The 22,117-nt window shown below is 55.7% G+C and overlaps 3 protein-coding genes across 10 annotated transcripts; 2 read left to right on the top strand and 1 right to left on the bottom strand.

Annotated features, from left to right (window-relative positions):
* Window positions 1-187: 187 nt before the first annotated feature.
* Window positions 188-9,431, top strand: ATG9A (autophagy related 9A). Of its 7 annotated transcripts, none has more exons than XM_032594520.1 (17): window positions 188-356; window positions 1,124-1,267; window positions 1,343-1,400; window positions 1,798-1,929; window positions 2,051-2,094; window positions 2,650-2,714; window positions 3,521-3,682; window positions 3,852-3,993; window positions 4,222-4,970; window positions 5,055-5,208; window positions 5,314-5,493; window positions 5,876-6,124; window positions 6,336-6,514; window positions 6,620-6,737; window positions 7,525-7,747; window positions 7,938-8,083; window positions 8,345-9,431. In XM_032594520.1, exons 4-17 carry the CDS (start codon window positions 1,827-1,829, stop codon window positions 8,348-8,350), a joined length of 2,520 nt encoding a protein of 839 aa, XP_032450411.1. In that variant the 5' UTR covers window positions 188-356; window positions 1,124-1,267; window positions 1,343-1,400; window positions 1,798-1,826; the 3' UTR covers window positions 8,351-9,431. The 7 variants fall into 7 exon arrangements, with proteins under 7 accessions (XP_032450411.1, XP_030180780.1, XP_030180778.1 ...); XM_030324920.1 differs by lacking the exon at window positions 1,124-1,267 and adding an exon at window positions 634-701; XM_030324918.1 differs by lacking the exon at window positions 1,124-1,267 and having other exon boundaries at window positions 1,346-1,400.
* A 362-nt stretch (window positions 9,432-9,793) lies between these two features.
* On the top strand, window positions 9,794-17,786 carry ABCB6 (ATP binding cassette subfamily B member 6 (Langereis blood group)). Its single transcript, XM_030324915.2, has 19 exons — window positions 9,794-10,636; window positions 10,947-11,084; window positions 11,593-11,779; window positions 11,982-12,083; window positions 12,253-12,436; window positions 13,282-13,403; window positions 13,924-14,033; window positions 14,229-14,294; window positions 14,486-14,611; window positions 14,741-14,817; window positions 14,906-14,969; window positions 15,093-15,178; window positions 15,413-15,470; window positions 15,687-15,791; window positions 16,403-16,577; window positions 16,725-16,837; window positions 17,081-17,175; window positions 17,251-17,319; window positions 17,503-17,786. The coding sequence occupies exons 1-19, from the start codon at window positions 10,088-10,090 to the stop codon at window positions 17,612-17,614; spliced, it is 2,538 nt and encodes an 845-aa protein (XP_030180775.1). The 5' UTR covers window positions 9,794-10,087; the 3' UTR covers window positions 17,615-17,786.
* A 119-nt stretch (window positions 17,787-17,905) lies between these two features.
* Window positions 17,906-20,821, bottom strand: ZFAND2B (zinc finger AN1-type containing 2B). Of its 2 annotated transcripts, none has more exons than XM_030324944.1 (9): window positions 20,591-20,821; window positions 20,218-20,312; window positions 19,850-19,981; window positions 19,565-19,716; window positions 19,221-19,310; window positions 19,085-19,145; window positions 18,932-18,999; window positions 18,521-18,593; window positions 17,906-18,314 (listed from the first exon to the last, which is right to left on the bottom strand). In XM_030324944.1, the coding sequence occupies exons 1-9, from the start codon at window positions 20,643-20,645 to the stop codon at window positions 18,270-18,272; spliced, it is 771 nt and encodes a 256-aa protein (XP_030180804.1). In that variant the 5' UTR covers window positions 20,646-20,821; the 3' UTR covers window positions 17,906-18,269. The 2 variants fall into 2 exon arrangements, with proteins under 2 accessions (XP_030180804.1, XP_030180805.1); XM_030324945.1 differs by having other exon boundaries at window positions 17,906-18,210.
* Between the last annotated feature and the right edge of the window lie 1,296 nt (window positions 20,822-22,117).

Below are 22,117 nucleotides of genomic sequence, written 5' to 3'. Positions count from 1 at the left end.
TCACTACGGAGCAGCGAAGGGGACAAATGGCGTCGCCCGCAACTCAGCCCCGCCCCATATAGGGCGCACTATTGGTCCTTGTACTGTCCAAGACCCACCTCGATCCTTTAGTCCCACCTGCGAAGCCGAGAATTGGCCGTCATGCCTCCGCCCCCCACGCTCATTGGTCAGATTGGCTGCGGGTGACAGTGAGTGACAGGCGCCGGGCCTAGCGCTCTGGGTCCGGACGAGCCCAGCGGAGCCGACCGAGCCCCTGGAATCACTCGGGTCACGGTTCCTGAAGTGAAACGCGAGATCGGTTACTGGAATCTCGGGGCCCGGGTTGGGCCTGACCGAGGGTGCCTGCGGAGCCCTAAGTGAGCTCATAGCGGGTAACGGGGGGAAGGGGCTCCGCGGGCGGGGCGGAGGCGCGCAGCCGGAATGTTTTGATGGCGGGGGCGCGCGGACGGGGGCGCGCGCGGGCGGCGGGGCCGCGCGCGAGGTTGTCCGCTGTTGGGAGCCGAGCCCTTGGCCTGGCGCCGGGCGACCCTGGGGCGCACTGGGCTCGGGTCTTGGCGGCTGGGTGTGGGGATGCAACCCAGCCCACTGGGGCGATCTGCTGTCGGACTGGCTCGATTCTTCCAACATCCGCAGGAACCTCTGAGCCCAGGCCCGGCCAGCCGGGGCTCCATGACCCTGGGTCCACAGTGACCTGGTCAGTGGTGAGTTCCCTGAGGGCTTGGTCAGCTCCTTCTGACCCAGGGCTCTCACTAACCCAGGGAATCCCACTGGGGCCAGGCTGGGCCGTGTTCCAGGGCCCCAGGGTCTGCACCGACTGGGTGAGTGCTATCTAAACATGCCTGGCTCCAGGGACCTAGGGAACCCACACTTTGCCCAGGATCTGTGTCTACAGTGACCCAGTCAGGATTTCCTCTCCAGGAACTATGCCTGTCTGCTGGGTGCTGCTAGGGAACCAGGGGAAGGGGGTGATCAGAAAGGTCCTGTTCAGAAAGACCCTGTTCTTGGGTTTTGGACTTGGGGCTTTGAGGACCCTGAGAGGCCTGTAGAATATTCTGAGGCCGAGGTGGGGCGATGGAAAAACAGCCTGGAGGGGCTGCCTGACCTCAGGTCTGTACTGATCCAGTCTTTACAGGTTCAACAAGCCACTTCTTGGGATGAGTTGGATGAGTGGCCCTGTATAGTACAACCAGAGGAAGGGCACATAGCCGTAGTGCCTCTTCCCCACTGCAGCCTCCCTGCCCCATGCTTGGCCTCCTCTTAGTTGAAGGTGGGTGGGCAGGGGGGTTGGGTTTCTTTCTGTCCCCAATCCCCACTCTCTGGGGCCTGACACCTTCTCCTCCAGCAGCTGCAGAGCCAGGGCATCAAGGGCTGGAGTGGAGCAGACGCTGTCCATGGAGCTGGTAGGGCCATGTGCTTATCTCAACCTTTGTTTACAAAATGCTTCCGAACTTCTAGTCTCTTGGGAGACCCGGGTTTCTCCTGGAGGGCAGAGGGAAGTCCCCTTATCTCCACTGAATAGAAGATGAAACAGCCCCTGCCCTCCAGCAAAGGGGCAGAGCCTGGCTTCAGACCGGCAAGACCTCAGTAGACACTCAGTAGAGGCTCTGGGAATGACTGACCTCCCAGGCCCTGAGCTTGCTGTTCTCCTTTGGTAACTACTCCTCTGCCTTTGAGCCAAGAAGACTGGTAGTGGAGACCAAGCCCAAGGATTCTTTCTCACTCTTTCTGGTCTACTAGGCAGGACAGGAGACAAGCAGCACCAAAGTCTGAACCTGGATCTCTTTTCATTACCGGCAGGTGGACAAAGTGGACAGGGGGTGGTGGTGATGGCGCAGTTTGACACTGAATACCAGCGCCTTGAGGCCTCCTACAGTGATTCGCCCCCTGGGGAGGAGGACCTATTGGTGCACGTCCCTGAGGGGAGTAAATGTGAGTGCTTGGAAACAACAAGGGCACCAGGGCATGGGGAGAGAGTTGGTGGAGGAACACGGAGGGAACAAGGGGCTCATGTTCCTTCGGGGCTCTGACATCTCTGCTCCTATGCCCGCAGCACCTTGGCACCACATCGAAAACCTTGACCTCTTCTTCTCTCGAATATCCTTTGTGTCTCTGTGTTGGAGCTCTGGGAACTTTATCCCCTCCCTAAGCCAGGCCCCTCATGGGAAGTTGGGGTGGGTCTGATTCCAGTCTCTGGAAGGGAGGTGGAAGTTTTCTTAACACTGAAAGAGGCTGAGGAAATAACGATTGTTATAGATAATGATACCCCAGGTTTACCAAGAACTACGTACGTGCCTTTCACTTTGTGGTGTCAATTTATAAGGAACCTCTTTAAAGGTGATCTTTCTTTTTGATGGGACGCTAATAACTATAATAATATCTTTTGACTTATTCTGTGTCAGCTCTGTGTTAAATACTTTACGCATGTTGTTTCATATCTAATAGTTCTATGAGACAGGTGCTCTAAGACAGGTGCTATTATCTATGAGACAGGTACCACCGCAGACAAAAGTTTAGAGAGGGTAAGTAATTTTGGCCAAAGTCACACAGCTTGAAAGTCATGGAGCCAGGAGTTAAGTTCAGGTATGTGACACCAAAGTCTGTGCTCTTAACTGCTGTCTCTATCAACCACATTTTTCTTGACAATTCTACGTTTATAATCTACACCAGAAGAATGGCTTCACTTGCATGCTCATCGGGGAGATCTTTGAGCTCATGTAAGTCTAAGAAGGGATGGTGATGTGGTGAAGGACTACATGTCAGTCTTTCCTTGAGCTCAGCCCTGGCCATTCCTGCCAAGGCGGCTCAGTCCTAGGCTCAAAACTCTGCAGACTCTCAGAATTCAGGGACTGGGTGTGGCACCAAAATTTCCAATCTCATTTTTTTTTTTAAATCTCCCCTATAAGGAATGCTTTCCAAGTCCTATCTCTTCCATGAAGAGAACTCAGACTTGATCATTTCATTAGAGCTCCAATGGAATGGGCATAGTTCAGTCTGGAGGTCTTAGAGATGCCTGCCACTTAAGAAAAGTCTGTTGTTCTGCTTTGGTTAACAGCTTTAGAAGGCAAAGAGCTTTCTAAAAGGGAGGAGCCATATGGTTTTGCCAAAGGGAATGGGATTGGGAAACCTTCCTTCAATAAGAAAAGACTGTAAACCCCCTAAGGGCTTCTAAATACTATCTCAAAAGGAAATCAGGGATTGGGAAGAAGAAACCACAATCAGAAGATCTTTGAGAGTCTAGTAAGTGGTGGCAGAGATTACTACTGGTGAGAAAAGCCGGCTGATTGTGTGACGCCCTGAGGCTAAAAGGAAAAAGTAGTAGCTGGTTTGGGTCTTAGAAGGTCCCTGGGGCTGAGCAGTAAGGAGAGCCCCCTGGGAGTTCTCCAGCGCCTGCGCCTGCGTGTCCCTAGAGGCTGTTGTCTGTAATCTCCTTCTGCTGCTTCCAGACTCTTCTCTTTCCCCACACTGTTTCACTGGTGCTTCTCTGACTCCTGGACTGTGGCCCCTCTTCCCAACTCCCCAGGCAGTTCCTCTTTGTGGTTGCCTTCACCACCTTCCTGGTTAGCTGTGTGGATTATGACATCCTATTTGCCAACAAGATGGTGAACCATAGTCTTCACCCTACCGAGCCTGTCAAGGTCACTCTGCCAGATGCCTTTTTGCCTGCCCAGGTCTGTAGTGCAAGGTAAGGGCTGCAGACTTCTGCTAACAGGTGGGGAATGGAATGGAATGTGAGGTAGTCACACATCCCCTAGAACACAGACTCGGCCTCGCCACATCCTTCAGGATAGCATCGTGTCTCCCAAGACTCCGCAAGGGCCACCCCTCCTTCCTTCCTTTTTCCTCCCCACTAGGATTCAGGAAAATGGCTCCCTTATCACCATCCTGGTCATCGCTGCTGTATTCTGGATCCATCGGCTTATCAAGTTCATCTATAACATTTGCTGCTACTGGGAGATCCACTCCTTCTACCTGCATGCTCTGCGTATCCCCATGGTGAGACTGGGAAGTTGAGCGGTTAGCACCACAGCCCAAGATGGCTTCTGTGGCTAGGGAAGGGTGGGGTGTATTCCTGGGCCTCCGGCATCCTCATCGTCACTGGTAGGTCAGGGAGTGTCTGCTTAAAGGCTCCGCGCGGCTAAGCATAGGACCTCACGGCTAACGCGGGGAAGCAGTCGGGGCAACAGCCCACCTTCCCTGCCTTGTCTCTCTCCCACCCTACAGTCTGCCCTTCCATACTGCACGTGGCAGGAAGTGCAGGCCCGAATCGTGCAGACCCAGAAAGAGCACCAGATCTGCATCCACAAGCGCGAGCTGACAGAGCTGGACATCTACCATCGCATCCTCCGTTTCCAGAACTACATGGTCGCGCTGGTTAACAAATCCCTCCTGCCTCTGCGCTTCCGCCTGCCCGGCCTTGGGGAGGCCGTCTTCTTCACCCGTGGCCTCAAGTACAACTTCGAGCTGATCCTCTTCTGGGGACCCGGCTCTCTGTTTCTCAATGAATGGAGCCTCAAGGCTGAGTACAAACGTGGGGGGCAACGGCTCGAGCTGGCCCAGCGCCTCAGCAACCGCATCCTGTGGATCGGCATCGCCAACTTCCTGCTGTGCCCCCTTATCCTCATCTGGCAGATCCTGTACGCCTTCTTCAGCTACGCCGAGGTGCTGAAGCGGGAGCCCGGGGCCCTGGGAGCACGTTGCTGGTCACTCTACGGCCGCTGCTACCTCCGCCACTTCAACGAGTTGGAGCACGAGCTGCAGTCCCGCCTCAACCGAGGCTACAAGCCCGCCTCCAAGTACATGAATTGCTTCTTGTCACCTCTGCTGACGCTGCTGGCCAAGAACGGCGCCTTCTTCGCTGGCTCCATCCTGGCCGTGCTTATTGCCCTCACCATCTATGACGAAGATGTGCTGGCTGTGGAACACGTCCTCACCACCGTCACACTCCTGGGGGTCACCGTGACCGTGTGCAGGTGGGCCAGGGGCAGCAGGCGGGAGCAAGCAGGCTAGCGTTCCTGGGAAAGGCTTGCCTCTCACGGGGACCCTGATCCCCCTAGGTCCTTTATTCCGGACCAGCACATGGTGTTCTGCCCTGAGCAGCTGCTCCGCGTGATCCTCGCTCACATCCACTACATGCCTGACCACTGGCAGGGTAATGCCCACCGCTCGCAGACCCGGGACGAGTTTGCCCAGCTCTTCCAGTACAAGGCAGTGAGTGGAGTTGGAGTTAGGGCCTGCTAGAGACTGGCTAATAGCTCGGTGGTAAGGGCTGGGATCCCTCCTCCTCTCTTATGATCTGGGTCCCCTCCCTTTTAGGTGTTCATCTTGGAGGAATTACTGAGCCCCATTGTCACACCCCTGATCCTCATCTTCTGCCTGCGTCCACGGGCCCTGGAGATTATAGACTTCTTCCGCAATTTCACCGTAGAGGTCGTTGGTGTTGGAGATACCTGCTCCTTTGCTCAGATGGATGTTCGCCAGCATGGGCATCCCCAGGTACCGGGAGAGGACGGGCAGGTGGCCAGAGGCGATGCCGGCATTGTCTTTGGGCAAACTGAGCCAACGAATCACCACAAAAAGGCAGCCCTGCCTCTGGGCAGCCACGTGCCAGGGCGCACACTGCTTGGTAAACCGGAGCTAGGGCTGGATTTTAGCCTTCAACTTGCACCTTTGGCCACGTTCCCTTGAGAAAGGCACAAACCGAGCAACTAGTTCAGCACGCGACTACTCCTGGGGTGGGGCACCGGGGCCCCTGGACAAGATACAGCAGCGCGTTGTGGTCCGTCCTCCAGGGGCACAGCCTCCCCTCTAGCAGGAAAGGTACGAAAAGGGTTCCCGTCAGAGGACAGTGCTGCTCACTGTAGCCTCCCTTGTGCAGTGGCTGTCCGGTGGGCAGACAGAGGCCTCAGTGTACCAGCAAGCTGAGGATGGGAAGACAGAGTTGTCCCTCATGCACTTTGCCATCACCAACCCCGGCTGGCAGCCACCACGTGAGAGCACGGCTTTCCTCGGCTTCCTCAAAGAGCAGGTTCAGCGGGACGGAGCAGCGGCTGGCCTTGCCCAAGGGGGTCTGCTCCCTGAAAATGCTCTCTTTACGTCCATCCAGTCCTTACAATCTGAGTCTGAGGTGTGTTCCTGGGGCCTGGGCGGTGACGGGCAGCGTGTGCTCCAGGTGCTGGGAGTTGAGGACTGGACGTGGGGTGGAAGGGCGTACCTACCCTATCGGTTTCCTTCTGTCTGTTAAGTCTATTCCACTGAGTCCTGACACCCAGGATACTGGGGGACCCCGCAGCCTCCCTGCTGCCCTGGGAAGTCTAGCCACCCGTTTTCTTTCACAGCCACTGAGCCTTATTGCAAATGTGGTAGCCGGCTCCTCCTGCCGGGGCCCCCCACTGCCCAGAGACCTTCAAGGCTCCAGGCACAGGGCTGAGGTCGCCTCTGCCCTGCGCTCCTTCTCCCCTCTGCACCCGGGTCAGGTCCCCACGGGCCGAGCCCCCAGCACCATGACAGGCTCTGGGTGAGTAGAGGTGGGCCGCGATGGGAGGACTTGGGAATAGACGCCAGCAACTTCTGTGGGTCAGAAATGTTGACGGCTGCTGTCTGTCTGTGCTGGGAGGGACAGGGTGGATGCCAGGACAGCCAGCTCCGGGAGCAGCGTGTGGGAAGGACAGCTGCAGAGCCTGGTGCTGTCGGAATACGCGTCCACCGAGATGAGCCTGCATGCCCTCTATATGCACCAGGTGAGTGGGCAGGAAGGGGCCGAGCCATGGGATCCAGAAGGCCACTGAAAAAGAGAGGGTTTGGGGTGTGGAAAAGCAAGACCTGGGCTCAGAACCCTTCTCTGCCTTTTACCCACTCTGTAATCTCCATTCCCACATATACCCTTTTACTATCCTTTTTAGCCAAGCTTACTTTCATCCAGCACCTTTACCCGTTTGTCTCCCTTGCCAAGAATCCACTTCCCTGAGATATGCGTATGGCTTCCCCCGTTCTCTTTATTCACATATCTGTTCTTACCTCCTCCGTGAGACCATCTCTGGCCACCCTGACTAAAAGCCTCCCTTGGCCACCCTCCTAAATCTTCCTGCTCTGTTTTTCTCCATAGCTTCTATCTGACATATTGTATTTTTCCCCCTCTTTATTTTGTTGTCTATAACCCCACCCCATCCCCCAGTATATAAGCCATACAGGGCTGGGATTTTTGTCTATTTTGTTCACCGCTGTAGTCCCAGCACCTAAAAAAGTGCCTGGCACTTAGATGCGCAACCCATCTGTTCTTGACTTACATGACTACACAAAGTGAGGGTCATTACAGCTCTTACATTACACACAGATTTGTTCCAGGGACCTGCGGAGAATTTAACCTGTAAGATGTCATATGTGTGTTAACACACTGTTAACATGATGGTTACTCTGGGTTAGTGATTCTGGGTGGGGTGGTAAAAATGGGAACTGGGGGATACTATGGTGGGGGGCAGCTGTTTCAGACATCCTGTCCCCAACTAATGAGCCCCCCCCACTTTTCAGCTCCACAAGCAGCAGGCCCAGGCTGAACCCGAGCGGCACGTGTGGCACCGCCGGGAGAGCGATGAGAGTGGGGAGAGTGCCCCTGAAGAGGGGGGAGAGGGCTCCCGGGCCCCCCAGCCTATCCCCCGCTCTGCCAGCTATCCCTGTGCTACACCCCGGCCTGGAGCACCTGAGACCACCGCCCTGCAGGGGGGCTTCCAGAGGCGTTACGGGGGCATCACAGGTATCCAATGGCGGTTCAGGAGGACACAGAGCCTTGGGGGAAGGGTGGCTCTTTCCGAAGCCTCTTGGGGAGGAAAGAGGTCAGAGCAATCAGGCCCAAAGAGACCAACCCTCACCTCCACCCCGCATAGAACCTTTCTCCACATTTCTGTTTGGGTTAATTCTAAGGGTATGTTTACTTTTGTCTCTAGATCCTGGCACAGTACCCCGGGCTCCCTCTCACTTCTCTCGGCTGCCCCTCGGAGGGTGGGCTGAAGATGGACAGTCAGCATCAAGGCACCCAGAGCCTGTTCCCGAGGAGGGCTCGGAGGACGAGCTTCCCCCACAGGTGCACAAGGTAAGGGCTCCAGGACCCGAGAACAACTACCAGAAGTAGTAACTTCCAGGCTGAGGTCCAAGTCCCATGTGAGAGAAGGCAGCCCTCTCGTACAGAGATGCTGCTTCTCCCCTCCAACATACACTCCCGTTTTCTTCCCTCACCTACTCTGAAATCAATTTCTGAAGGAATCAAGCTTTCCTTTTTCTTTATCTCTAGGCTTTATTTGGGTCAGCAGCTAGCTAAAGACTATATCCACTACTAACCCTTTTCTCTCCACAGGTGTAGGCAAGGCTGAGGAAGGTCCCTATGTCCCAGGATGGAGGCCACTGTTGCCCTGCCATCCCATCCTCCCGCCACGGAGGGCTTCTCTGAGTGTCGCCCGGCTCCACGTGTGTGGTGTTTGTGTGTCCGTGCCCGGCCAAGGGAGGTGCCAACGCTGGGCTTGCCACAGCCCCAGGAGAGAAATTGGGGGCCTAGGAACCAAGGCACACAGGACTCTAGCCTCATTCCCAGGCCCCCCCCCCCCTCCCTTGGCTCAGAGTGTGGTGCTAGAAACTGGTCCCCAGCCCAGCCCCAGTACTGCCACCTTCGCACCTGCCCCTGCAAGTCTTCAGAGGACTGCCCATCACAGAAGCTGCCAAGCAGGGAGCACCTGTGCCAACTGTGGAGTGGGGAGGTTGGGTCTGGACCCTCAACGTCTGCAGCCTCCCTCCCTCCACCCTGAACAGATGAGCAGCTCAGGCTGTGGCCCTTACCTCACCCCCACTTCTCTCCCAGTGCTGCAGCCTGCTCACTTCTCTCCTGCTTCCCGCACATTACTGGCGTGTATGCCGCTTGCTCCCGTTCTGTTCGCTTGCTCCCGTTCTGTTCAGCTTTTGCTTTGCACTGGTGTGGAGGCCCTAGCTCCCAGCTCCCCTCATGCTATCTTTTGACACTAAGAAGGAAGGTTTCTAAATTGCAGGAGCAGGATAGAAATTATTTGCTGCCCTCTCCCACTTTTAGGATGGGCCCCTGGGAGACTGAGGCCATCCTGGCCCCCATTGCTGCTTATTGTACCCCTTTACCGCCTGCGCTTGGGACGGACTGGGCTGGAGTGTGCCCTTGGCTGTCTACCTCCCAGCAAGAGAGCTCTGGCCTGTCTCCCGCTGACCCCTAGAGGGGGATGGAGGCGCGACAGGAGGCCTTCGCCCTAGGCTTTGAGCTGCCGCGTTGCATGCTGGGATTCAGCTCCTACTCTCCGCCCCGCGCCTCGCCCAGGTCTGGTCCGCTGCGGGTGTGGTGAACCGCGCTGCCTGAGCTCGCAGCGGAAGGAGTAGGAACTGTGTACAGCTTGATAACCCTTAATAAAAAAAAAAAGGGACTTTGACCAGGTCTTGGCTTGTTTTCTCGCGCGGCTAGGTTGCGTCTGATCCCCCAGGTGGCTGGGGCCCTATAGGAAAGCGGGCCTATGTCGTCACTCAGCTAAACCGAGCCAGCGTGCTAGCAAAAGGGCCATTTCCTAGCCATGGTTCCGCGGAGGTCAAGGTCTCCCGCTGGACTTGCGGTCAGATTTCGCGCCCTGCGCACGTGACCAGCCCGACTCCGCCCCTGTATTTTGCCTTTCCCGCGTGCACCTTAACTCCCGGCCCCTTCAGGGAGCTTGGCCAATGGGGACCCTAGGTAGGGGCTGAGGCCGCCCCCCGGTGGGCAGGGCTGCTGCGCCGGAGCCGCTCCAGTCAGATGCTCAACATTCCTTTGGGCCCGGACTTGGCAGGAGGGTCCTGCCTGGGCTGCGAGCGAGAGGCGGACGGACTGCCGAAGACGGCGTACGTGCCCTGCGTGAGTGCGTGTCGGCGGCGCGTGCGCGAAGAGAGTGGGTAGTGTGGCCGGACCCACGTGTGTCCCTGCCCGAGAGGCCCGCGGCTTGGCGCCCCTTGTCTCCATGACCCGAGACACCCCGGCATTCGCGTCCCGCCCTGAGCAGCCGGTCCCGTTCTCCCTTCCCGCAGTCCCCGCAGCCTCGGCCGGCGGCCACGCATTACCATGGTGACTGTGGGCAATTACTGCGAGGCCGAAGGGCCCGTGGGTCCGGCCTGGGAGAAGGGTGGCCTTAGTCCCTGCTTCTTCTTCACGGTTGTGCCCTCGATACTGATGGCCCTGGGGGCTCTGGCCTTGGTGCTAGCCCTTACCTGCAAGCGTCGGGAGTGGCCAGCTGGCTCCCGTGAGCTGTCTTGGAGCGCCGGCCCCCTTGTCCTTCCTTATGGGCTGCAGCTACTTCTGGCTACACTCCAGGTGACGCTGCCCCTAGCTACCCTGGTTGGCCGGGTGGGCACTACTGGGGGAGCCCCGCTGCCAGGCTACCTACTGCTGGCTTCCATATGTGGGACTCTGGCCAGCGCCTGTGGCCTGGGGCTGCTGGTGGTGGAACGCAATCAGGCCTGGCAAAGGCTAGCAATGGGCATCTGGATCGAGTTCAGGCACAGCTTGGGTCTCCTGCTTCTCTGGACCGTGGCGTTTGCAGCTGAGAACTTGGCCCTTGTGTCTTGGAACAGCCCACAGTGGTGGTGGGCAAGGGCAGACTTGAGCCAGAAGGTAAGGGACTTTGTGGGGAATGGAGAATCATGAGTGGCAAGGGCTGGGGAGAAAGACAGAATGTCTAGTCACACTGGCTCCACACTTTGGGATGCCTCTAAGGGAAAAAGGAGGAGGCCTGCTTGGCAGGTTGCTGATAGCCAGCTGGTGGGGTGTGTCTGTGCTGAGTCACTCTACATTTTTTTAAAGCCTGTTTGATGCTGGGCCCCTGAGCTGGGTGTGTGCCCTGCCCCATTCCCTAGCCCTGTTCTAAGTGGTAACAATGGCATTTTGGCCTTCCTTGATGCTCTCCCTACACGTTTCATTCTAGGTCCAATTTAGCCTATGGGTGCTGCGGTATGTGGTCTCTGGAGGGCTTTTTATCCTGGGACTCTGGGCCCCTGGACTTCGTCCCCAGTCCTACGCCTTGAAGGTTAATGAAGAAGATCAAGATGTAGAGAGGTCCCAGGTACACCTGAATTTCTGAACCTTAGGGCCTGTCTTAATTTCATTGCCTGTCATCCTTTTTTGCCACCATAATACTTCTTTCTCAAATCTCAGTTTATGCCACACGAGGCTTTCTGACCTCATCAGGAATCATTTGGGGTCTAAGATAACTGGAAGCTGCAGTCCCATACATTTTCCCTAGAGGGGTTTGGCTAGGGCACTTCCTTTTTTTTTTTTTTTTTTTTTTTTTATTAATGTTGACTTATTTATTTTGAGAGAGTGTGTGTGCGAATGGGGAAGGAGCAGAGAGAGAGAGAGAGAGAGAGAGAGAGAGAGAATCCTAAGCAGGCTCCAGGCTCTGTGCTGTGAGTACAGAGCCCAATGTGGGGTTTGATCTTATGAACTGTGAGATCATGACCTGAGCCGAAATCAAGAATCTAGTCACTTAACCAACTGAGCCACTCAGGTGCCTCTAGGGCACTTCTCTCTGATTTCTGAGCTCTCCTCCCCTATGTGTTTTACATTCCTAGGTTCAGTCAACAGAGGAAGCACCAGGCTCTACCTGGCGAGACCTTGGCAGGAAGCTCCGCCTACTGAGTGGCTACCTGTGGCCTCGAGGGAGTCCAGCTCTGCAGCTTGTTGTGCTCATCTGCCTGGGACTCATGGGATTGGAACGGGGGCTGAACGTATTGGTCCCCATCTTCTACAGGAACATAGGTGAGGGGGGAAGGAGTGCCAGCTCAGCTCTTTCTGGTCCTTTATTCGGCCTGGTGAGGGGTGGGGGCCCAAACTTAGGAAGGTGGGACAGTGTTAGGAGCTGGATAATCAGAAAGAGGCTGTGGCTGGTGCCCGGATCGGTTTCTTCTGAAGAGTGTCCTGGGGGCCATAAGTGGTCTCTGACTTATTTTCTCCACCATAGTGAACTTGTTGACTGAGAAGGCACCTTGGAGTTCCCTGGCCTGGACTGTTATCACCTATGTCTTCCTCAAGTTCCTCCAGGGCGGTGGCACTGGCAGCACAGGTATGAGGGATTCTGCTATCCCCCTGGCTGGCATTGGTCCCTCCCTGCCTTCCTCCCCCAAGCATCCCTCCCCTGGCCCCTTGGGGTTCTCAGACTTTTCATGTCTGGGTACTGGGCCGATGTCATTTGGCCCCTAAGCTCTACTGAGGCCTCCCCTGGCTCCCCCCAGGCTTTGTGAGCAACTTGCGCACGTTCCTGTGGATCCGGGTGCAGCAGTTCACATCGCGGCAGGTGCAGCTGCGCCTCTTCTCCCACCTGCATGAGCTCTCGCTGCGCTGGCACCTGGGGCGCCGAACGGGGGAAGTGCTACGGATTGTAGACCGGGGCACGTCCAGCGTCACAGGGCTGCTCAGGTGCCAGGCCAGTGGAAATGGAGTGTGGGAGGGTGGGGCTGGAGACACAGGAATGAAGGGGCTGTCCAGAGAAAGCACCCAGCTTCAGCTGCCTCTCCATCCTTTTTCTTTTTTTAACTTCAAGATTAGCATGCACCTGCTCTCATAGTAAGACAAATAAAATGGAGCAAATATCTTATGTAATATCTTATAAATTTTACTTCTCCAAAGGTTCCCACTCCATCTAGTATGTTGAGTTCTGCTTTTTATGTGTTCACACGTATATGTGGAGACTCACAGCACTAATATGATATTGGGGAGGGTTCTCATAAAACAAGCAGTATCGTGACATAGGTGTCATTCTTAGAGTTGCTTTATTAATAAGACATTAGGGAGATACGTTCTTACTATGCATGAAGCTCCCTCTCATTCATTCTAATTGACACGGCATTCTGTGCTTGGGGCGGGTACAGTTTACTTAGCCACCCACCTCTTGAGGGTTAGTTAGCTTGATTCCAGTCTGTTGCTATTGAAAAACAAAACACTAGGGTGCCTGGGTGGCTCGGTTGGTTGAGTATCTGACTTTGCTCGGGTCATGATAACTCAGTTCGTGAGTTTGAGCCCCACGTCAGACTTTGCACTGATAGTGCGAAACCTGCTTTGAATTCTCTGTCTCCCTCTCCCTCTGCCCCATCCCGACTCATGCACGAATGTGCGCGTGTGCACTCTCTCTCTCTCTGTCTCGAAGATAAATAAACGTTTAAAAGAAAAAAAGAAAAAGAAAACACCACACTGAAATTCCTGGAGGCAGAGTTGCTGGCTCTAAGCCCCTAAACCTTTCTTTGTCGCTTGACTTGCCCTCCTAGCTACCTGGTGTTCAACGTCCTCCCCACCCTGGCTGACATCACCATTGGCATCATCTACTTCAGCATGTTCTTCAACGCCTGGTTTGGCCTCATTGTGTTCCTGTGCATGAGTCTTTACCTCAGTGAGTGCTGCTTGGTGAAGGCGTCTCCCGGAACTACGCCAGGGACTCCCTTGGGCATGAGTCCCGCCCCCACTCAGGTGGCCCACCACGGGGAGGTTGTAGATCAGTGGACGTGAATAAGCTCCTCTGCTCCCCAACGTGATGGGTTGGCCTCCTCCTCTGCCAGGGAAACCTTAGCTCAGCCTGGATGGAGGGCCAGGGAAGGGCATCCTGGTCACATTAGGGGCCTGCCGTGGGTACAGGGCAAGGAGAAACCTCATTTGTGTAACCAGATGCAGCTTGGCTTCACTTGGCCACCAATGAAGCATTTTCACATGCAAGGCTTTGCACAGGCTGCAAAGGTGTCTCTGTCACAGCCCCTTCCCTCAGGGAGCTTAGTGCTCTTTCCCTTTGGGAATCTGGGTCCCTGGCCTGTAGTACAGGGTTCACGTGTATGTGGCAGATAGCAGACATCCTCTTGTGGTCTCTGGTTTGGGGTGATGTCTTGATCGCTTCTCCCTCCTCCTCCTGTCCCTCGCAGTCCTGACCATTGTGGTCACTGAGTGGAGAACAAAGTTTCGACGTGCTATGAACCTACAGGAAAATGCCACCCGGGCACGAGCCGTGGACTCTTTACTAAACTTTGAGACGGTAATGAAGGCCTCGGTGGCAGTAGCGTGAAGCACAGTGGCTGGTGGAGCAGCGTGTCTGGGACCGGCGGGGCTGCTAGGGAGCTGGGGGGGGGGTGCTGTTTAAAATGAGGAAGGGGGGATTGGGGACCTGGAGGAAATAACCCAGGTGTAAATGCTGCAGCCACATCTTACAACCATGGTTTGAATTCATCAGGTGAAGTATTATAACGCGGAAGGTTACGAAGTGGACCGCTATCGAGAGGCCATTGTCAACTATCAGGTGAGGATGCTAGTTTGAGGCCTGCCGAGAGCAATGGCCTAGCCTCGCGGAATTGCCAGGGCCAAGAGGAGTACGGTTCTGGCTGAAAATTTGAGGTTGAAGATGCCTGGGCCCAGGTTTGGATTTGGTGAGAGTGTATATGTGACATCCTCCCCCACCCCGCTAACCCCCGCCCCGTATTATTGCCCCAGGATTTGGAGTGGAAGTCAAATGCTTCACTGGTTTTACTAAATCAGACCCAGAATCTGGTGATTGGACTTGGGCTCCTTGCTGGCTCCCTGCTTTGCGCATACTTTGTCAGTGAGCAGAAGCTACAGGTCAGAGAATTGTGCTGGGGACAGGGCAGAGGGCCTTTGTCTGGGCCCCCAGGTTCCTGGGTGGGAAGCGGGAAGGTGACAGCCTGAAGGCCTTCTGTGACTCTGCACTTCTCTGTGGATCTTCACAAGGTTGGGGACTTTGTGCTGTTTGGCACCTACATCATCCAGCTGTACATGCCCCTCAACTGGTTTGGCACCTACTACAGGTAACTGATCTCCCACCCTCACCTGTTGAGGATGCACAGTTCTTTCCCCAACTCCTCAGAGGAGCCCCAGCCAGCACTGTTTTTGCAGGATGATCCAGACAAACTTCATCGACATGGAGAACATGTTTGACCTGCTGAAAGAGAAGGCAGAAGTGAGTGAAGTGGGGGGGGGGGTTGGGAGGGGTGTGTGGGGAAGTGGGAGCCCACACAGTGTTCCTGGTGTCTGGAGAGTACCAGACCTGTAATGGCAACATGCCTGGGTCCCACTCTCCCAGGTGAAGGACCTTCCTGGAGCAGGGCCCCTGCGTTTCCAGAAGGGCCAGATAGAATTTGAGAATGTGCACTTCAGCTATACCAGTGGGTGAGCCCCCCTTTTGCCATCTCACAGCCCCCTTTCCCACCGTCCATATGCAATCTTGCCCCCATTCTCCACCCTCCCCATCCCCACCCCCACGCCATCCCTGCTTCTCAGCCCACCACTGCCTAGAAAGAGAGCCTGAGCAGGGGAGGGGCAGGGCCCGGTAGCAGCTCTGGTGATGGAAGGGGGCACTGGGAGGGCAGCAGGCCTGCTGACCATGCCCACCCTTCCTTGCAGGCGAGAAACCCTACAGGATGTGTCCTTCACTGTCATGCCTGGACAGACACTGGCCCTGGTGAGAGGAGACCCAGCCCCTTGGCCCAGACTCCTTGAGTTTCCCTATTGCGGTGCTCATGGAAATTTGTGACCCAAGCTGTGGAGTCAGAATCCTGTCACAGTGGGCCACAGGATTGAATGTAGCAGCCTCCACGGACATTGGTGGCTTCTTGGAGAGCAAGCCTTAAAAGCCAGTGGGCCTGAAAATATTTTCCTTCTGTTTCCAATGCAACAGGTGGGCCCATCTGGAGCAGGGAAGAGCACAGTATTGCGCCTGCTGTTCCGCTTCTATGACCTCAGCTCTGGCTGCATCCGAATAGATGGGCAGGACATTTCCCAGGTAAGGTTGCTCGGGAGGAGTTTGTGATTTAGGGGCCTGTGTGTGAAAGAATAGCGTTCTGTGAAGTGCTGGCCACTCTCCAGGGAGAGAAGGAGATGTCACCCCTGCAGAAAGCTGCAGCAAGAGACCTCAGCATTCTTTTTTTTTTTTTTTTTTTTAATGTTTATTTATTTTTGAGACAGAGAGAGACAGAGCATGAACGGGGCAGGGGCAGAGAGAGAGGGAGACACAGAATCGGAAGCAGGCTCCAGGCTCTGAGCCATCAGCCCAGAGCCTGACGCGGGGCTCGAACTCACGGACCGTGAGATCGTGACCTGGCTGAAGTCGGACGCTTAACCGACGGCGCCACCCAGGCGCCCCAGACCTCAGCATTCTTGGCATTCCGTGGCCTATCCAAGTAAAGTAGTCATGAGCATAAAAAGCGTATTTTCTCTTTGTAGACAGGGAAATAGACTCGGGAAGGTCGAGTGATTTGCCCCCACAGCTAGAATTATTTGGGGGGCTGGTGACAGGGTTCCTGTACCTCATCCCATGTGCTTTCCTCCAGTCCGTCCTATCTCCCGGGCCTGGGGCAGTCTCACAGGCTGAGGCATATGGTCTCTTGGCCCCAGGTGACCCAGATCTCCCTCCGGTCTCACATTGGAGTCGTGCCCCAGGACACCGTCCTCTTCAATGACACCGTCGCCAACAATATCCGCTATGGCTGCATCACAGCCGGGGACGAGGAGGTGGTGGCTGCTGCTCAGGCCGCGGGCATCCATGACACCATTCTGGCTTTCCCTGAAGGTGAGCTTCCCTGCAGAGTCCGTGCCCTGCCTGATTGAGTCCTGCTGTCCCCACCCCCCCGACCTCTGTTCTATCCCTTCCTGCCCGTCTGGTCACAGAAACCAAGTTTATTATGTGTGACTTGAGGGAGGTGGGCGATATTCACAGGATTCGAGACGCAGGTGGGCGAGCGGGGACTGAAGCTGAGTGGTGGGGAGAAGCAGCGTGTGGCCATTGCTCGCACCATTCTCAAGGCTCCAGACATCATTCTGCTGGACGAGGTGAGAACCCTGGGCAGCCCAGTCTCCTTCTTCCTCCTTTGCCTGTGGCCAGGCCATTCCTGGTGGGCAGTTTTCCCTCACGGATAGATATCATGAATCCCGGCTTCATAAAAACACCTTACGGTTCTCAAGTGCAGACAGATTCTTTTTGATTCCCGAGGCCTCCCTCAGCTAGCAGCTGGCATCCTCCTTCCATGGGGATTTGGGGTGGCAGGGGCAGGTTTACACAGATCCTCTCTGTAGGCAACATCGGCGCTGGATACGTCTAATGAGAGGGCCATCCAGGCTTCTCTGGCCAAAGTCTGTGCCAACCGCACCACCATCGTAGTAGCACACAGGTACAGGACCGGGGCAGCAGGCGGCGGGGGGCCCTCTCGTGTTGTGTGGTGCATAACCCAGTTCTGATTTCTCAGGCTCTCAACTGTGGTTGATGCCGACCAGATCCTCGTCTTCAAGGATGGCTGCATTGTGGAGAGAGGACGGTAAGGAACACAGCAGGATGAATAAGGCAGGGCCTCTGAATTGGGGGCCCCAGGAAAAGGTGAAATCCCAGGAGTTTCTGAAAGGGATCTCCCTTGCCAATCGCACTCATCTCTGTGGGCTGCTGGTGAGGACTCTTGGGGTTGAACTGATAGCTGGGACCTACACTTTCCACTTTGCCCCAGGCACGAGGCTCTGTTGTCCCGAGGTGGGGTGTATGCGGAGATGTGGCAGCTGCAGCAGCGGGGACAGGAAGAAGTCTCTGAAGACACCAAATCCCAGACTGAGACACAGTGACAAGAGTTGTGGCCACTTCCCTCCAAGAGGAAAACTCAGAAGGGAATAAGATGTATCCCTTTTCCCAGTATATTTCATGCTGGGGTTGGGGTATGGTGCTAGCTATAGTGAGAGCAAAGAACCTTTCAGAAAAGCACTTTTTGGGGAAATAAAAGTGTGGACTATGCCAGGATCCTTGTGACTTTGATGTGGGGTACTGCCGTGGGCCTCTACACTTAAGTCAGGAGAGCATTCTTGACAGGACCCCCCTGGTTTCGGTTGTAGAGGAGAAAGAAACACAGCACTTGGAGGTCTTATTGACTGCCAAGATCCTTTATTCTTTGCAGGCCCCTCCTTGTCCCCTCGGCATGAGGCAGCCCCAGTGTAAGGGGGATTACATGATGCAGGGAGCTGAACGGGGCCTGGCCAGCATTCCCCGAGGCCCAGCCGCCGGATGGTTCTAGCCGCTCTCTCCTATGCAGCTGGAGAGGCCAGCGGGGCCTTCTGTGGGCTGGGCTCCACAGCTGTTCCTCCTGACGCTCCCTGGAGGGGGCCTCCGTTTCTTCTCCTTCTCCTCAGTCTTCCAGGCTGCTCCCAGCCTCCTCTCCCTCTGTACCCTAGAGGTGTGAGGGCCACAGTCCTCCTCAGCCGAGCCTCCCTCCCCAAGCCCAAGGCCCTAGCACAGGCTGCAGTTGGACGGCTTCAAGGTGCGACTTTGCGCCTGGAGCAAGGAAGGGGGAAGGAAGGGAAGGAAGACAGGGTGCGACGTCAAGGAAATGAGGGACAGTCCTCACTTCAGAGCCCAGCGTGGGCTAGAGTCACACCAAAAACAAAAGGATAACCACCATTCCACACTCTCTACCACTTGAAGAAAGCCCCCCAAACTCCCAACGCAGGACCTCAACTCCCCCCACCCAGTCCTCATACCTGCTGCCGTTGGTATTCTGCCTCACTTGCAGATAGTGCTTGTGCTAAAGCTAAGTCTTCTTCCTCCTGAGAACTGAGAGGGAGGAACAGCTTAAACTAGATGACAATAATATCTGAAACATGAGTGTCTTATCTGTTAGGCATCGCCGTGCTAAGCACTTCTGAGTATTATCTCAATCTCCACACAACCCTATAAGTAGGTAGGTATTAGTACTGTTCCATTTTAGAGGAAACTAAGAACCTTATAACCTTATAGGTTAAAAGAACTTGTCAGAGATCATATAGTTAATAAGCTTCATTTTGAGCCCAAGTGCCTAGCCATCATCCTACATGGGGTTGGAGTGGTCCCACGTACCTCCCTCCAATCTGAGCTTTTGCCCGCATCCCATCGTCTTTCACCAGAGTAGGTACCTTGGGACCTGGGGTTTGGTCTCTGCCAGGGACAGTTCTAGGGCTCGTTGCAGAGCCTCATCCTCACTCTGTAAAAAGGAGAGAGACCAGTTGCCTTGGACTTTATTCTCCGTGTGGGTTTCCTTCTGTCCATCCAACCTCCACCCAACTCACCAAGCCGTTCTGCAGAGCAATCACCGGAGGGGCTGTCTGGGATGGAGACTGGGTTGTGGCTCTACGGCAGACATTCAAGAGGCTGAGGTCAGAGATGCAAAGGGGAAAAAGGGAGAGGAGAAACAGGCAGGCCTACCTGCTGGGAGAGGTAGATGAAGGCAATGTCCGACTCGGGCTGGGGATGGTGCTTGTAGAAGAAGCTTGTGCTCTGGAGATGGCAGCAAGTCTGTAGAGAAGAGACACTCTTGGCATGCTTCCAAGGATAGCTTGCAGGCTCCTCCCAGGCCTTACCCAGGAAGTCAGGAGGGGAGTTCCTCCAAACAGTCTAGAAAAACAGGCACTTGAAAACGAAGCTAAAAGACTCCCCTAGCCAAAGGCAACAGGTTTGAAGCTCCCCAACTTGTAATGAAAGAGGCTGAGTAAGTTCCAAAAGGATGGGGAGATCCTAAAGGCACAAGTACTGGACTTGGTTGCAATTACCCTGCCCGGCTGGTTGGGTGACCCTCCCCAGAGCAATCATGGTCCAGTGGGTGACGGTGCTTGATGCAGAAGTTTCGGCCACAGCGTTCACAGGTCAGTTTCATCATTTCTCGCTGCCGGCAGCCAGAGCGTTCACACTTATTGGTGAAGATCTGAGGTGGAGTGGGAAGGTTTGCCTCTGCTGAGACTCTGACCCCCACTTCTCGAACCCCATCATAACAGCTGTTCCAGTTTGCAAGCATCCATGGTCCCAGCTAGGTCATGGCTAACCCCTCCAATGCTTACCTTACGTTTTTGCTGTGCTGGATCTGAGCGACAGTCTCGGTCAATATGCTCCCCCACAGCACGGTCAGGGGGCTCCCCTCTGGCCACAGGTACAGGCACATTACAGAGTGGGCATACAGGTACCTGGATATCCTAGAGTTAAGGAGCAGGGTTCAGTCTGTGGCCCGCTCCCAGTCCAACCAAATATCTGGTCCTGAAACAGCCTCCCTGAAAGAACCTGGATATGCCCCCTATAACGCACAAGGAAACAATGTTTGCACCGCTGAGCCTCAAAGCAATAAAGCAGAGGAAAAGAGAGGCAGAGGGATTCCGGAGATGCTGCATGCTTTCTCCACCCGCCCCCTCTCACCCTCAGACCGCCCCCTCACCTTTTGGTAAGCAGACCCACAGTGATGCTGGGCGTAGGCCACATGGTCTGCGCAGAAGATGCCCGAGCAGGCGTCGCACTTCAGCGGCAGAAAATCTGCAAGAAGTGGGTCGGATTGCAGGCCCAGCGGGACCTCGACGTCGTTCCCACTCACTCAAGCCTTCCACTCGGTAAGGAAAAACGGCCACCGGGTTTGCAGCAAACTATACCCGTTCCTAGGCTCCATCTCCTTAGCCACGCCCCCTTAGCCACCGCCCCCAACTTCGATCCCCGCCCTCCTCTGACACTTCCAGCCCCGGAGCCCACCCTTCGCCCCACCTTCAGCTCCAAGCCCCGCGGGCCCGGCCCCGCCCCCCGCGCGCTCCGCCCCTCACCCAAGCGCTGACAGCTCGGCTCGGAACAGTGAGCCCCGAGGTCCGGAAACTCCATCGCTGGACCGGGCGGGGCCGGCTGGCCGAAGAAGCGGCGCTGATCGTGTCTAGGGCTCCCGCGCCGGGTCCAGGCCCCGACGCCGCACTCTGGGGGGCTCCCAGCCCCGCCCTTTCCTCTCCCCCGCCCAGCCCGAGTTACCGGAGCCTGAGCCCTTCCCGACCAGCGGGGTCCCACTCCTCCCCCGGCGCGCGCGGGCGCACTGACGTCATCGCGCAGGGCGGGCACGTCCCGCGCAGTCTCGGGGCGGCGGGAGGAGCGCCCTTGCAGAGGAGAGCTCCGCCCTTCCTTGCTGGGTGAGGCGAGGGCGTGGCCGCGCGCGGCGCGGGGATCTTGCGCGCCGGCTTTGCTCCCAGAAGAGCGAAAGGACCGGCGAGGACGAGGGTAGATATCTTGGGGAAGGCGGGCTGGGGTAGCTTGGGGTCTTTTACAGTTGGGTCCCTTGCCCGCTTCTCGCTCTCACACTTTCCCCCTCGCCCTTTCGTCCGCTGCCACGGCTGCACTTCCTGTCCACGAGCTGAAGATTCCCATATTTCCTCGAAGTGCAGAATTTTCTCCGGATCTGCGGATCCTTCCTCCAGGTTTAGCTCTGATGCCCGTTCCGTAAGACTTCCCTGACTCTCCCCAGTACCTGCTCTGTGATCTCCCTGGTTCTGTGCTAGCACCCACATCACCTTATTGTAATCAGCTGGTCACACAGGCGCACATAAATGTACTGGGAAATCAGGGACCACGTCTCCCTAGTTCTGGGTCCCTAGCACCCAGCGCAGTGCCTAGAATTGTGTGGTTTTGTTTATGTGGGTTTGATAGTATTTCAATATTTTTTTTTCAACGTTTATTTATTTTTGGGACAGAGAGAGACAGAGCATGAGCGGGGGAGGGGCAGAGAGAGAGGGAGACACAGAATCGGAAACAGGCTCCAGGCTCTGAGCCATCAGCCCAGAGCCTGACGCGGGGCTCGAACTCCCGGACCGCGAGATAGTGACCTGGCCGAAGTCGGACGCTCAACCGACTGCGCCACCCAGGCGCCCCTCAAAAATTGTTTTTAGAAGTAAAGTTGTTTTGCTGTAAGAATGAAGTAAGTTGTGTCAGGCTGTCATGGTCTCCTCTGTTCTCACAGGTAGGAACTCACCCCCTCAGCTGCTGAGGCGCCCCTGGGAGCTTATTAATAAAAACATATGGGCGCCTGGGGGGCTCAGTCGGTTAAGCATCCGACTCTTGATTTCGGCTCAGGTCATGATCTCACGGGTTGGTGAGATCAAGCCCCGAGTCAAGCTCTGTGCTGACAGTGCAGAGTCTGCTTGGGATTCTCTTTCTCTCTTTCTCTCTCTCTCTCTCCCCCTCCCCCTCTGCTCCTACCCAGCTCACTCTCTCTGAAAATAAAAATAAAATAAACTTAAAAAAAAAAAAAAAGCTTAATAGGGGCGCCTGGGTGGCTCAGGCAGTTAAGCGTCCGACTTAGCTCAGGTCAT

Source organism: Lynx canadensis, chromosome C1, assembly GCF_007474595.2.
Source record: "Lynx canadensis isolate LIC74 chromosome C1, mLynCan4.pri.v2, whole genome shotgun sequence".
NCBI classification, from domain to species: domain Eukaryota; kingdom Metazoa; phylum Chordata; class Mammalia; order Carnivora; family Felidae; genus Lynx; species Lynx canadensis.
Note: the sequence above shows the minus strand (reverse complement) of the source record. Positions and strands in the feature narration are given on the sequence as shown.